The sequence below is a fragment of the Bufo bufo genome, chromosome 3 (genome assembly GCF_905171765.1).
Source record: "Bufo bufo chromosome 3, aBufBuf1.1, whole genome shotgun sequence".
NCBI lineage: Eukaryota > Metazoa > Chordata > Amphibia > Anura > Bufonidae > Bufo > Bufo bufo.
In genome coordinates this window covers 131190017-131205893 of record NC_053391.1, presented here as the reverse complement: position 1 = coordinate 131205893, position 15877 = coordinate 131190017, and the positions used below count along the sequence as shown (strand labels likewise).

The window sequence follows — 15877 nt, the reverse complement described above, 5'->3', positions numbered from 1 at the left end:
CATCTTTAGTTCATTCAGGTTTGATGGCTTCCGAGCATGGACAGTTCTCTTTAAGTCACACCACAGATTTTCAATTATATTCAGGTCTGGGGACTGAGATGGCCATTCCAGAACGTTGTACTTGTTCCTCTGCATAAATGCCTTAGTGGATTTTGAGCAGTGTTTAGGGTCGTTGTCTTGTTGAAAGATCCAGCCCCGACGCAGCTTCAGCTTTGTCACCGATTCCTGGACATTGGTCTCCAGAATCTGCTGATACTGAGTGGAATCCATGCGTCCCTCAACTTTGACAAGATTCCCAGTCCCTGCACTGGCCACACAGCCCCACAGCATGATGGAACCACCACCATATTTTACTGTAGGTAGCAGGTGTTTTTCTTGGAATGCTGTGTTCTTTTTCCTCCATAACGCCCCTTGTTATGGCCAAATAACTCAATTTTAGTTTCATCAGTCCACAGCACCTTATTCCAAAATGAAGCTGGCTTGTCCAAATGTGCTTTAGCCCACCTCAAGCGGCACTTTTTGTGCTGTGGGTGGAGAAAAGGCTTCCTCTGCATCACTCTCGCATACAGCATCTCCTTGTGTAAAGTGCCGCGAATGGTTGAACGATGCACAGTGACTCCATCTGCAGCAAGATGATGTTGTAGGTCTTTGGTGCTGGTCTGTGGGTTGACTCTGACTGTTCTCACCATTCGTCGCTTCTGTCTGTCCGAGATTTTTCTTGGTCTGCCACTTCGAGCCTTAACTTGAACTGAGCCTGTGGTCTTCCATTTCCTCAATATGTTCCTAACTGTGGAAACAGAAGCTGAAATCTCTGAGACAGCTTTCTGTATCCTTCCCCTAAACCATGATGGTGAACAATCTTTGTCTTCAGGTCATTTGAGAGTTGTTTTGAGACCCCCATGTTGCTACTCTTCAGAGAAAATTAAAAGAGGAGGGAAACTTACAATTGACCCCCTTAAATACTCTTTCTCATAATTGGATTCACCTATGTATGTAGGTCAGGGGTCACTGAGCTTACCAAGCCAATTTGAGTTCCAATAATTAGTTCTAAAGGTTTTGGAATCAATAAAATGACAACAGTGCCCAAATTTATGCACCTGCCTAATTTAGTTTAAACAATTATCGCACACTTTCTGTAAATCCAATAAACTTCATTTCACTTCTCAAATATCACTGTGTGTGTCTCCTATATGATATATTTAACTGACATTTTTTATCGTAAAAAACAACGATTTATACAGGAAAATCATGGTTGCCCAAACTTTCGCATCCCACTGTAAACACAAAAAGATTATAGGGGTCAGAATATAGTTATAAAATATATATTTTTTTCAGTATTAAAACGCAAGAAAAATGATATAAGTGTGGTATCATTGTAACCATATTGACCTGGAGAATGAAGATAACAGTTCAATTTTACCGCATAGTGTACAGTGTAAAAAAATAAAAACTTTTATCAGAATTATGTTTTTTCCCAATTCTATCCCATTTGGAATTTTTTTCCCGCTTCCTACTACATGGTATGCAACCGTAAATGGTGCCATTAGAAAGTACAACTTGTCCTGCAAAAAATAAGCCCTTATAAGGCTATGTGAATGGAAATATTAAAAAAGTTAGGACTATGGGAATGCAGGGGAGTGAAAAACAAAAACGCAAAAATGGAAAATGCCAAGGTCCTTAAAGGGGTTATCCCACCTTCTCTTTTCCATGCCGTGGCTGCTCTCTCATGTTTGCTAAACTGCTCAGTCAGGGGGCATTTAGATTTCTTATGACTGACCTCAGGTTCAGCGGTCTGCTGATCTACAGACTCCGCCTACTTGCCTGGCGTGCGCGCTCCCGTGTGAGCAGGAAATCATTCGCGCAGGAGAACTAACAAGCGCGCAGGCGCAGAGAGTTCTATTAAAAAAAATAAAAAGGACGAACGACAGGAATCCAACGCGCATGCACGAAAATGCGCAAGCCCGAGAGTCAGGTCGGGCTGCGTAGAAAAAAAAGAAGAGGATAGCGGGCAAGCGCGGCCAATGCTCCGATGTCGCTGGGGTGGCCGTAACCAATAACAACTGGCTGTAAACAATGCTAAAAAAGAATGTCAAATATATAAGGGAGGACGAATCGGTAATCACTTATATTGGGTAAGTTGATACTTGTGTCAAAAACTACACAATTAAGCAGACATCAAAAGATGGGATAACCCCTTTAAGGGGTTAAAATCTAGACGTGATAAGCAAATTCCGAGTTCATATTTGGAATCAGCGTGCTCATTTTAGTATAAATCCCATGTTTTTCTCTCAGTAGCAAAATCATTATTGCGCGGTGTAATCAGTCAGTGACTTACTGTTATGAGCTGCAACTGTGATGTCCCGTAAACTGCAGCAGCCGATCACTGGCCTCAGTGGTGTATGGCTTGAGACCGCTGAGGCCAATGATTGGCTAGAGTGGTATAAGGGACATCACTGCTGCGACCACAACAATACATCACTGGCTATAGCCTATGGAAGAGGACGGAGCGGTGGAGCTGCATTAAAAGGGGTTGGTGATGGTAAAGGCGAGTTGTTGTTTTTTTTATTATTATTTTACAGGCTCCACAACAGTGTCCAATATAAAAAAATAAAAAATTAACTAAAATCGACACATTGAAAGTAACAAATATGAATAAAGCTTTTACAACATATGGCAAAGATTCAGAATGATCTAAGCAATTTATCACAGCTCCGAGTCAACAACTTCCAGAATAGTGGCTAGAAAACATTAAGAGCATTTATTAACAGGAACGCCGGCCCTAACCAGTTCATCATCCGCTGTATAGCAGAAAAATGCTACAAATTGTTTCTAACTCACAACTAAAGCTTAAAAAGGGATTGACCAGGATTATATAAATTTTACTCATGTAAAGGAAAATCTAAAAATACAAGTATAAAACATGTAACACTGTATAACACACACACGCAGCGCTGTATAAAACATGTCATGTACTGGCATCATTCCTTTGTGGTACAAAGTATCACTTGCAGAAACGGGCCCTGTAACTGCTTTGGTTTTCATGGTTTACCATTCTCTACAGGGATATTGGGCTGAACTCTAATCACCACACAGGTCATCTAATGAACGCCAAGACAAAGCGGAAACCTTCAACTGCAGATTTTGTCACTAATCTATAATGCAAGGAGTGAAATCCATAGGTACCAAATCTGCGATACATAAGGCATACTGGGGAGTTAAAAATCAGACGCACGCCATGAAATCTAGCGTTTTTTCTATACGACAAATTAAGTTTTAAAGCATACTTTTCATAAACTAATAGTACATGTGAATATAAGAAACTTTGTAATATATCTTGGTAAAGATATCTGCTTTTCTCGTTATCTGACTGCTTTTCGCTTTACTGCTTTTAACATTGAAGTCTATGAGGAGAAGAGGGGGAGGAGGAGGCTGCTGGATGAGACACACACAAACTACAGTTTCTTAGCTCTGCTACACTTAGGTCAAAGTGCTGTTTAATCCTCATGCATTCTGAAGGAAAGAGATCCGTTCAGGATGCATCAGGATGTCTTCAATTCCAGTAGCATTCCGTTTTCTGAATGGAAACAAAACCACTGCAAGCTGTGGTTTTGTGTCCTCTCATCAAAACAAACCAGATCCATCACTAAAAACAATGCAAGTCAATGGATCCGGATACTAAACAAAAAACGGGTCATCCATTCACTTGCATTGTTTTTAGTGACGGATCCGGAGGCTTGAGACAGAGATGGAAGCAGCGAAGAGTGAAAGTAGAAAGCATAATTCTTTATTGAGCTATATTACAAAGTTTCTTATATTCACTTGTACTATTTCTGAAATCTTGTTTGTAACTAGAGGTACACTTTAGGTGTAGAAACTGGAACAGAAATCCACAAAAGAATCTGCCATAGCTGAAGTTAGTCTTAGGCTTATTGCACACGACAGTATATTTTCACGGTCCGCAAAACGGGGTCCCGTTTTTCCGTGATCCGTGACCGTTTTTTCGTCCGTGGGTCTTCCTTGATTTTTGGAGGATCCACGGACATGAAAAAAAAGTCGTTTTGGTGTCCGCCTGGCTGTGCGGAGCCAAACGGATCCGTCCTGAATTACAATGCAAGTCAATGGGGACGGATCCGTTTGACGTTGACACAATATGGTGCCATTTCAAACGGATCCGTCCCCATTGACTTTCAATGTAAAGTCACTCCTTTTATACCATCGGATCGGAGTTTTCTCCAATCCGATGGTATATTTTAACTTGAAGCGTCCCCATCACCATGGGAACGCCTCTATGTTAGAATATACTGTCGGATATGAGTTAGATCGTGAAACCTCATTTCCGACAGTATATTCTAACACAGAGGCGTTCCCATGGTGATGGGGACGCTTCTAGTTAGAATATACTACAAACTGTGTACATGACTGCCCCCTGCTGCCTAGCAGTATCCGATCTCTTACAGGGGGCCGTGATCAGCACAATTAACCCCTCAGGTGCCGCACCTGAAGGGGTTAATTGTACTATCATATCCCCCTGTAAGAGATCAGGGCTGCCAGGCAGCAGGGGGCAGACCCCCCCCCTCCCCAGTTTGAATATCATTGGTGGCCAGTGCGGCCCCCCCCCCCCTTCCTCCCTCTATTGTAATAAATCGTTGGTGGCATAGTGTGCGCCCCCCCCCCTTCCTCCCTCTATTGTAATAATTTGTTGGTGGCACAGTGTGCGCCCCCCCCCCCCTTCCTCCCTCTATTGTAATAAATCGTTGGTGGCACAGTGTGCGCCCCCCATCGGCCCCCCCTCCCTCTATAGCATTAACAACATTGGTGGCCAGTGTGCGGCCTCCCATCTCCCCCCCCCCCCGATCATTGGTGGCAGCGGGTTACTAGCAATAGTACAATAGTAAAAGATTCATACTTACCTGGGAGCTGCGATGTTCGTGTCCGGCCGGGAGCTCCTCCTACTGGTAAGTGACAGTTCATTTAGCAATGCGCCGCACAGACCCTGTCACTTACCAGTAGGTGGAGCTCCCGGCCGGACACGAATATCGCAGCAGCCACCAGCAGGTAAGTATGAATCTTCTACTATTGTACTATTGCTAAGTAACCATGGCAACCAGGACTGTAGTAGCGTCCTGGTTGCCATGGTTACCGATCGGAGCCCCAGCGATTAAACTGGGACTCCGATCGGAACTCCGCTGCCACCAATGATGTGGGGGGGGGGGAGATGGGAGGCCGCACACTGGCCACCAATGTTGTTAATGCTATAGAGGGAGGGGGGCCGATGGGGGGCGCACACTGTGCCACCAACGAATAATTACAATAGAGGGAGGGGGGGGGGGCGCACACTGTGCCACCAACGAATAATTACAATAGAGGGGGGGGGGGCCGCACTGGCCACCAATGATATTCAAACTGGGGAGGGGGGGAGGGTCTGCCCCCTGCTGCCTGGCAGCCCTGATCTCTTACAGGGGATATGATAGTACAATTAACCCATTCAGGTGCCGCACCTGAAGGGGTTAATTGTGCTGATCACGGCCCCCTGTAAGAGATCGGGTGCTGCCAGGCAGCAGGGGGCAGTCTTGTACACAGTTTGTAGTGTATTCTAACTAGAAGCGTCCCCATCACCATGGGAACGCTTCTGTGTTAGAATATACTGTCGGTTCTGAGTTTTCACGAAGTGAAAACTCAGCTATGAAAAAGCTTTTATGCAGACGGATCTTCGGATCCGTCTGTATAAAAAGTAACCTACGGACACGGATGCCAATCTTGTGTGCATCCGTGTTCTTTCACGGACCCATTGACTTGAATGGGTCCGTGAACCGTTGGCCGTGAAAAAAATAGGACAGGTCATATTTTTTTCACGGCCAGGAAACACGGATCTCGGATGCGGCTGCAAAACGGTGCATTTTCCGTTTTTTCCACGGACCCATTGAAAGTCATGGGGTCCGCGAAAAAAAACTGAAAACGGCACAACGGCCACGGGTGCACACAACGGTCGTGTGAAAGAGGCCTTAATCTGAATGCTCTTGTGCCCGTACCCGGTACCAACACATCCAGTTCCTGTATTCTACAATGACAAAACAGAGTGGATTGTACTCTAATCCATCTGAGAAGAGTTTATGTAAAGTTCTCTGCTCCAGCAGAGTGGTAAGCCACTGCAGAGGGTGGTCTCTGCCCTAGAGGACCCAGCATTGTTAACTCATCATTTCAATTGACATTGTAGAATGCTTCATTCTCTTGGCGACAGCAGACGTTCTTCATGCGAACCACCACAGACACCCGGTGGCGGCAGCTTATATCCCGGGAGAATCGAAGGATCGGGCGAAAAATGTTCTCTTTGCCTGCACCTCCTCTCCCCTGACATCATCTGTCGGGGGAGAGTTGGGAGCTCCCCACACACATTGCTCTTAATGCCCCCACATTTTAGACTGTTTGCTGAAGCAGCAGAGAATGGTGGCTTCAGCCACAAATACACCAATGCGTATGGGGGACTTAAAAGAGGTTTTATGAGATTTTTATACTGATGACCTATCCTAAGGATAGGTCATCAGTATCTGATGGGTGGGGTTATGACACCCGGAACTTCAGCTGATCCGTGGTCTTCTCTCTGCTTTTCCTAGGCTGAGTGACGACACGTTCATGTGTAATATGGCCTAGGAGCAGCTCAGCCCCATTCCAGAGAATAGGGCCGAGCTGTGATACCATGCAGAGCCGCTATACAATGTTTGGCGCTGTGCTTGGTGAGCTTCGAGAAGGCAGCCGACCTCACGGGAGTGCCGCTGCCTTTTCAAAACAGCTGATCGGCGGAGGTCCCAGATGTGGGACCTCCACCTATCAGATACTGATAACCTATCCAGAGGATTTTAAAAAATCCTGGAAAACCCTTTTTAGGCTCCATTCACACGTCCGCAATTTTGCGGAACGGGTGCAGACCCATTCATTTTCTATGGGGATGGAATGGATGCGGACAGCACACATGTAGCATTCGCATAGCGCGGCCCCGATCTTCGGGTCCGCAGCTCCGCAAAACATAGAACATGTCCTATTCTTGTCCGCAGCTTGCGGACAAGAATAGGCATTTCTATAGGGGTGCCGGGCATGTGTGTGTTGCGGATCCTTAGGCCTCCTGCACACGACTGTATGGCTTTTTCAGTGTTTTGCAGTCCGTTTTTCACGGATCCGTTGTTCCATTTCCGTTGTGTTTCCGTTTTTCCATATGGCATATACAGTAATTACATAGATAAAATTGGGCTGGGCATAACATTTTCAATAGATGGTTCCGCAAAAAATGGAACGGAAGACATACGGATGCATTTCCGTATGTGTTCAGTTTTTTTGCGGACCCATTGACTTGAATGGAGCCACAGAACGTGATTTGCGGGCAATAATAGGACATGTTCTATCTTCAAACGGAACAGAAAAACGGAAATACGGAAACGGAATGCATACGAAGTACATTGTTTTTTTTTGCGGAACCATTGAAATTAATGGTTCCGTATATGGAAGGCAAAAAACGGCCAGTAAACGGGGAAAAAAAACGGTTGTGTGCAGGGGGCCTAAGAGTAGGTTTTTGAAGCCAAAGCCCGGAGAGGACATGTAGAATGCCCACTCCTGGTTTTGGCTTCGAGAGCTGCACCCTGAAGCCCAGACGAAAACCACTGAAAGGTGAAGTGACAATGACACCTGTCAACAGGTGGGATATATTAGGTAGTAAGTTGAAGTTGAAATGACTCAGGGCACTGCCTCTAAACAATAGGTCTGAAATGGCCGCAGTGACCATCACTGCCTGAATAAACGGTCAAGCTTCAGGGCGCTATTATATGGGAGGCTGAAGCCGTGGCTAATTGCACAGCCACATGTGGACGGCACCTATTTTACAAGTTGCAATTACTGGTAACCGTGCCTCAAGCAATACATGTCAGCACCCTAAGGATCTAAGAGACTGACAAGGGTCAAATTGCCATGAGTACACAACTGGGTCAAATTACAAGTTCTTCTGGGGTGATCCCAGTATGCAGTGGGTGGCACAAAAGTGGTCCAAGAAGGACAACTGGAGTCATGGGTGTCCAAGACTCACTGACATGTGTGGGGGGGTAAAGGCTAAGGTGTCTAGCTCGATACCACAGAGAAGCTACTGTAGCACAAATTGCTAAAAAAGTAAAAGGGGTTTTCTGTAAGTACAATATTGATAATCTACTGTAAGGGATCGCTCTCTCTCGGGGGGGGGGGGTCGCAATCACAGACTTCTTCGCAGACAACAGGATTTAATGTCCAAATTGGTGCTTTATTGTGGCACTTCAGCACCCGCACAAACATAAGCATCAAATAAACACCTGCCCGTCTGGGCTCTAACTAACGGTCCATTCACATGTCCGTAGTGTATTGCGGATCCGCAATACACCCGGCCGGCACCCCCATAGAACTGCCTATTCTTGTCCGCAATTACGGACAAGAATAGGACATGTTCTATTTTTTGGCGGAGCCGCGGCCCGGAAGTTCGGGGCCGCGCTCCAGAAATGCGGACAGCACATAGTGTGCTCTCCGCATCTCTTCCGGCCCCATAGAGAATGAATGTGTCTGCACCCGTTCCCGATATTGCGGAACACCTGTGGACCCATTTGCGGACGTGTGAATGGACCCTAATACACAGTAGTTTTCCCTGACTCAGCTCTAAGCACAGGGTCTCAGGCTCCAAGCCTTAGCAGGTCTGCTCATCAGACACAAGTCCAGACAGGGACGAGATCAGGCTTCCTCAGCCATATACGGTCCAGCAGCCTCCAGGCTGTGACCTCAACAGCACCCTTGGGGGAGATGGTCCAGAAGTCCTCCCGACTCTGACCGTACAACCCTTTTTCTGTAGGCGTTGCTGGGCCCCCAAAACTTAAGGCTTTACAAAGCCTCGTGGCCCCTCAGCCCTCCTGGCTGAGACCGCACAGAGCCTCTGTTTCCAGGTTTTCGCTCTCTCACAGAGGGTTGGTTTTATGCCTCCACGATTACAGCAGGCCTCACCTGCGATGACCTCAGGTAAAAGACAATACCCGGACTGGAAGGGTATGGACTGGCAGATCCCACTACCAAACCTATCCGCCAGTCCAAATGAAATCCAGCCCAGAACAAAATGTAAATAAAACTGTCTCATCAAACTACGCTTTGCCGAAACCTCTGCAGCTTTCTGGATTTTATTTATCTCACCCAGCCGAGGTATCTGGGTGGGATATACACACCTTCCAGCACTCATACCGTACACATCACAACACTATCTTCGGGGTAGGTCATCAATATCTGATTGGTGGGGGTCTGGCCCACGGCACTGGTTCTGACCAGGCTGTGGCGCTACAGCGTGCCATCAATTGCTTGCGGTGGCTGCGTTTTCAAGCCCTCAAAATGAAACGTTGCTGTTCACTGGCTGACCAATTAAAAGGTGTGCCAGTCCATAGCTGGTTCAATCATGGTAGGAGAAAAAAAACCTTTAGCTTTTCAGGCTACAGAAAGACGGTGTGAGTGACCCTGACGAAGACACAGCATGCGAAAATAATCCACTGGATCATTACAAGCTAATTAAATCCCGCAAACCAGTGATGGGGAACCTTTTAGAGACAGGCGGCCGGATCGCTGCGCCACCGGTGTGAAAGTAGCTAAGGTTTCACACTGCCGACGGTCCCGGCAAAGAACAGCCTGCCGAAGGTCTCTGGATCCGGCACCGCCAGACGTCAGTGGAATGCCCACCGACTCCACTGACTATATAATGGGGTCAGGCGGATATCTGGCAGCTCCCCAGGATGATTCGGCCGGACAAATAGAGCTGCACGCAATAGATGTCAATGGGAGAAAAATGCCAGACAATGTAGGAAAAAATCCGCCAGACCCTGAGCTTGTTGCAATTCTAATAATACGCCATTGAGTAAAAAAAAAAAACGGACTGTAAAAAGGTGAAAAAAATAAAACATCACAAAAGACCCTTTTAGTCCTGCTTTGATATTTCCCAAAGACTTCCAGGTAACATCTGGAATTGGAGTTATTTTTTTTGCCAAAAACTGAAGGGGAATAAAAATAAAAAAAAAGTCTGACACCAAAATTGCGACAAAAAAATAAATAAAATTACGTGAGACTTGTCTAACTTTTAGAGCATTGATTTGGCTGTGAAAGCACAAACAAGCCACAGAAAAGTCGCGGGCGAGTCGCACGTCACACGTGACTTGTGACCTGAGGTCAGGATTTTTTGCGTAGGTTATGTGGCGGTATATACCAGTGACACCACTGACAATCGAGGGCTACACGGCAAGAAGAAAAGTGCACAATATATCTCAATGGTGTCGCAACGCGACATGCTGGGATGCTCACAAAAAAATACATCCAAGTCAGATCTTTTTCACATTGCGACAATATTGAAATACATAAGATGAAAGGTCGCATGTACGTGTACCCTCTTTTGTCCTGCACTGAATGCCCCTGCCATGCCACACACTGCACCCAGCATACATTCTGCACAGGACAACATGCATTGAAAGTGGAACTCCCCTCTAAGGGACGTGTGCAGTACGGATGAAGCGGGCACTGACCTGGGCTTTGGCGGACACTGACAGCAGGGCATGGCTGGAGTACCTGGTCTGCCCCTCCCCGCTCTGCCCTGCTGCCCGGCTCAGTGCCTCCACCTGGCGGCTGAGTTTCTCCACCTGCTCCCGTAGGCGCCGGTTCTCGCACTGCAGGTCGGTGACAGAACGGGAGAGCGGCCCGGCCAGCCTCAGCACGTCCTCCAGCTGCCTCTCCACCCCGCGCCTGAAGTCCTCCATCTCCTCCTGCAGCCCCTGGACTGTTCCGCGCAGCGGGCACACCTTGTCCTCGTCCGGCAGACTCCTGCAGCTCGCGGCCGGCCACACCGACACCTCCACGCCCTGGAGATCCATAGCGCCCGGGAAGAGCAGGGAGCAGAGTGCGGCGGCGGCGGCGGCTTCTTCTTCTTCTTTACCTCAGCGGCGGCACGTTACACCCTCATGTCCTGCAGGGATGAGTGAGACACCTTGTCCTGCGGCGGTCACTTCCGCTCACCCTATGAGAGCTGTGTGCGGGGAGCTGCTATATACGGGCTGTGTGCGGGGGTCACCTCTGTGCAGTCACCTGTCACTGTGCATGGAGGAGGCGGGAAAAGCGGTCTACCTGACAGGATGCAGTGTCCACCTCACTACTGTACTACACTGCACTGCACTATACTCACTACTGTACTACACTGCTCTGTACTGCACTCAATACTGTACTACACTGCACTATACTCAATACTGTACTACACTGCTCTGCACTGCACTATACTACTGTACTACACTGCTCTGTACTGCACTGCACTATACTACTGTACTACACTGCTCTGTACTGCACTATACTACTGTACTACACTGCTCTGTACTGCACTCAATACTGTACTATTACTCACTACTGTACTATACTACTCTGTACTGCACTCAATACTGTACTACACTGCACTATACTCAATACTGTACTACACTGCTCTGTACTGCACTGCACTATACTACTGTACTACACTGCTCTGTACTGCACTATACTCAATACTGTACTATTACTCACTACTGTACTATACTACTCTGTCCTGTACTGCTCTGTACTGTACTATACTCACTACTGTACTACACTGCTCTGTACTGCACTCAATACTGTACTACACTGCACTATACTCAATACTGTACTACACTGCTCTGTACTGCACTATACTCAATACTGTACTATACTACTCACTACTGTACTACACTGCTCTGTACTGCACTCAATACTGTACTACACTGCACTATACTCAATACTGTACTACACTGCTCTGTACTGCACTATACTCAATACTGTACTATACTACTCACTACTGTACTACACTGCACTATAGTCAATACTGTACTGCACTCAATACTGTACTACACTGCTCACTACTGTACTACACTGCTCTGTACTGCACTCACTACTGTACTACACTGCACTATACTCAATACTGTACTACACTGCTCTGTACTGCACTGCACTATACTACTGTACTACACTGCTCTGTACTGCACTATACTCAATACTGTACTACACTGCACTATAGTCAATACTGTACTACACTGCTCTGTACTGCACTCAATACTGTACTACACTGCACTATACTCAATACTGTACTACACTGCTCTGTACTGCACTGCACTATACTACTGTACTACACTGCTCTGTACTGCACTATACTCAATACTGTACTACACTGCACTATAGTCAATACTGTACTACACTGCTCTGTACTGCACTCAATACTGTACTACACTGCTCACTACTGTACTACACTGCTCTGTACTGCACTCACTACTGTACTATACTGCTCACTACTGTACTACACTGCACTATACTCAATACTGTACTACACTGCTCTGTACTGCACTCAATACTGTACTATACTACTCACTACTGTACTACACTGCTCTGTACTGTACTCAATACTGTACTACACTGCTCTGTACTGTACTCTATACTGCACTCACTACTGTACTACACTGCTCTGTACTGTACTCTATACTGCACTCAATACTGTACTACACTGCTCTGTACTGTACTCATCACTGTACTACACTGCTCACTACTGTACTACACTGCTCTGTACTGCACTCACTACTGTACTACACTGCTCTGTCCTGTACTCAATACTGTACTACACTGCTCTGTCCTGTACTCAATACTGTACTACACTGCTCACTACTGTACTATACTACTCTGTCCTGTACTACACTGCTCTGTACTGCTCACTGCTCTGCACTCAATACTGTACTACACTGCTCTGTACTATACTCAATACTGTACTACACTGCTCACTACTGTACTATAATACTCTACTATACTCAATACTGTACTACACTACTCTGTACTGCTCACTACTGTACTTCACACTACTGTGCTGCACTGCTCACTACTGTACTACACTACTACTCCTGTATTACTGTCCACTGCAGCTGCACCCTGCTTATGTGTACTGCTGTCTGCTCCTGTGTTACTACTGCACTGCAGCTGCTGGCTGTTGCCCTGTATTACTGCACTGCACACTGCTCCTGTGTACCGCTGGCTGTTGCCCCTGTATTACTGCCCTGCACACTGCTCCTGTGTACCGCTGGCTGTTGCCCCTGTATTACTGCCCTGCACACTGCTCCTGTGTACCGCTGGCTGTTGCCCTGTATTACTGCACTGCACACTGCTCCTGTGTACCGCTGGCTGTTGCCCTGTATTACTGCTCTGCACACTGCTCCTGTGTACCGCTGGCTGTTACCCCTGCATTACTGCACTGCACACTGCTCCTGTGTACCGCTGCCCTGTATTACTGCCCTGCACACTGCTCCTGTGTACCGCTGGCTGTTGCCCTGTATTACTGCTCTGCACACTGCTCCTGTGTACCGCTGGCTGTTGCCCTGTATTACTGCCCTGCACACTGCTCCTGTGTACCGCTGGCTGTTGCCCTGTATTACTGCTCTGCACACTGCTCCTGTGTACCGCTGGCTGTTGCCCCTGTATTACTGCACTGCACACTGCTCCTGTGTACCGCTGCCCTGTATTACTGCCCTGCACACTGCTCCTGTGTACCGCTGGCTGTTACCCCTGCATTACTGCACTGCACACTGCTCCTGTGTACCGCTGCCCTGTATTACTGCCCTGCACACTGCTCCTGTGTACCGCTGCCCTGTATTACTGCACTGCACACTGCTCCTGTGTACCGCTGGCTGTTACCCCTGCATTACTGCACTGCACACTGCTCCTGTTTACCGCTGGCTGTTGCCCTGTATTACTGCTCTGCTCTGAGTTACTCCAGGCAGTGAAGGACCGGCAGCCGCATGAGATGCTCAGTCAGGGGAGGGACTGGGAGGAGGGGAAGCTCAGCCTTTCTCTCCTGTGTTACCGGCTGTGCCAAAATAAACAGTCCCCTTATCTGTCTCCAGAGGAGAATAGGAGGAGGGGTGAGGTGACAGCGAAGAGAGGCTGTGGTGGAGCTGAGCGGGACAGATAATAAGCGCTTTCCCCTTTCATTGTCATGGGGACTGTATTTATTGGGAGTATACAGACTAAAGGTCCATTTACAATGTGCAGATACATTACCGGCGAGGAGCCTTTATAGCAAGTTTTAGGGTTCTTCTACACAAAGCAATTTGTCAGATTTGTATAAATGCTCGTTCCCAATAATCTGCTGTGCTGGAACCTTGATTTCCAGTGGGGACAAGCGATCACTGTATTGATCATGTGTCCTTATACTCGGAGGTGATTGCTGCCTGTAAATGCAGCTCTCATCTCAGCTAATGATCTGACGGGAGCGTCTGGTTAATTTACGATCGTCTGTCAGATCGCCGCTTCATGTAAACAGACCCTGTCGCTGTTTGTTTACTTGCCTTTATATTTAGGAGTAATTGTGTTTTTTTTTGTCATACATATGATTGTTTGTGTGATCGTTCAGTTTTCATCCTCTCACTTGTTTCGTTTACCAGTGACAGACAGATGTGTGCTTACACGAGGGGATGTGCTGTCGACAAGCAATCGTTAGGTCAGCTTAAATGATGCCTTCAACCACAAACAGGCTAATTATCCTTTGTTGTTCCATCGCTGGACATACTGTATTTTTCGCCCCATAAGGTTTTAGAGGAGGAAAATAAGAAAAAAAATATTTTTCCTCAGATCAAACCCCCAATGTTAATTCAACCTCAGATCAGACCCCCAAACATACATCAGATCAGACCCCCATCGTTACTCAGACCTCAGATCAGACAACAAAATAAATCAACTCACCTCTTCTGCTTTGGACTGCGCCACCACTCTGAAGATCCATCGGTCTTCCTGCTGCGCTGTGCTGAGACCCGACTTGAGTCCACATCGTGTGCCTATGTCCTCATGCTGTGCGCAGGTCACCCCGTGAAGCTGACAGAAGAAGACCAGGGAGCAGTGAGTACTGCCATCACAGGGGCCACTGAATTCACCACTGTCCGGTCTTCTTGTACTAATGAGCGATTCCATAATGGAAGCGGTTATTAGTATACACCCTATAAGACACCCCCACCTTATGAAAGAGAAAAGTGCGTCTTATAGGGTGAAAAATATGGTATTGTCACCGCTGGCCCTGGGAGAGTTCTTAGAAGTTCAGATAGACGGAAGACTCCGGAATCTATTTCGGAGATCTCTCTTGTTTTCATTGTTGCTGACAGGTTTCCAACCCTTTGAAGATGCTGCTCATTATCAGTCAGGTGGCTCTTTATATGTTCCGCCTCTCACTTGTTTCCCTGCGGCTAATAGCTCTTCTGTGGAGTGCTCTGCTTGTGTGGTGGTTCTCCTGTTCCAGTTGCTTCTCAAGCTAAGTACTTTTCCCTTTCCAGTTGTGTCTGTTCTGACAAAGGCCTCGGGGAGACACTAACTCCTTCAGTTTGGAAGGAGCCGGTTGCCTCTTTCCCTGTTCCCTAAGCTGAGGGTTTGGTGCAGTGTTTCAGCAATCTCAGGTTCCGGTGCATGTGCATTTCTACCTTTGAGATTTGCACATTTTGTTAGCAGCTTAGGGAGAGATATTCAGGGATTGCTAGGAGGTGACCTCTTTTCCCTAGGTTTGGGGCCTAGTCTGTTTTGTTGTGGTTCCCTTTGGTTGTCCTTCCTTCCCCTTACTACCCGTGACATTATTAGCCGCCATATACCGTTACTGTTTACCCTGCTCTGTGTTGTCATGGATCCAGTCTCTGCACTAGGGGATCGCATCCAGGGGTTGTCGCTGGAGGTAGCAGACCTCCGTGAATCTGTTGTAAGGTGTCAGGCGTCTGGCTCCGCCAGTGGGGTCCAGACCTGCTCTGAACCTAAGATTACCCTCCCGGACCGATTTTCCGGGGGAACAGACAACTTTGTTCGGTTC

General features: G+C 47.2%; 1 protein-coding gene across 3 annotated transcripts in view; it reads right to left on the bottom strand.

Moving 5' to 3' along the window:
• The window catches only part of SMTNL2 (smoothelin like 2), a 137418-nt gene extending 126178 nt beyond the window's left edge, over window positions 1-11240 (bottom strand). The window contains exon 1 of one of the 3 annotated variants that reach the window (XM_040423584.1): window positions 10551-11240. In XM_040423584.1, the coding sequence (XP_040279518.1) occupies window positions 10551-10895 (345 nt within the window). In that variant the 5' untranslated portion in view covers window positions 10896-11240. The remainder of the gene's footprint in view (window positions 1-10550) is intronic. The other 2 variants (XM_040423582.1, XM_040423583.1) reach the window with 2 other exon arrangements.
• Between the last annotated feature and the right edge of the window lie 4637 nt (window positions 11241-15877).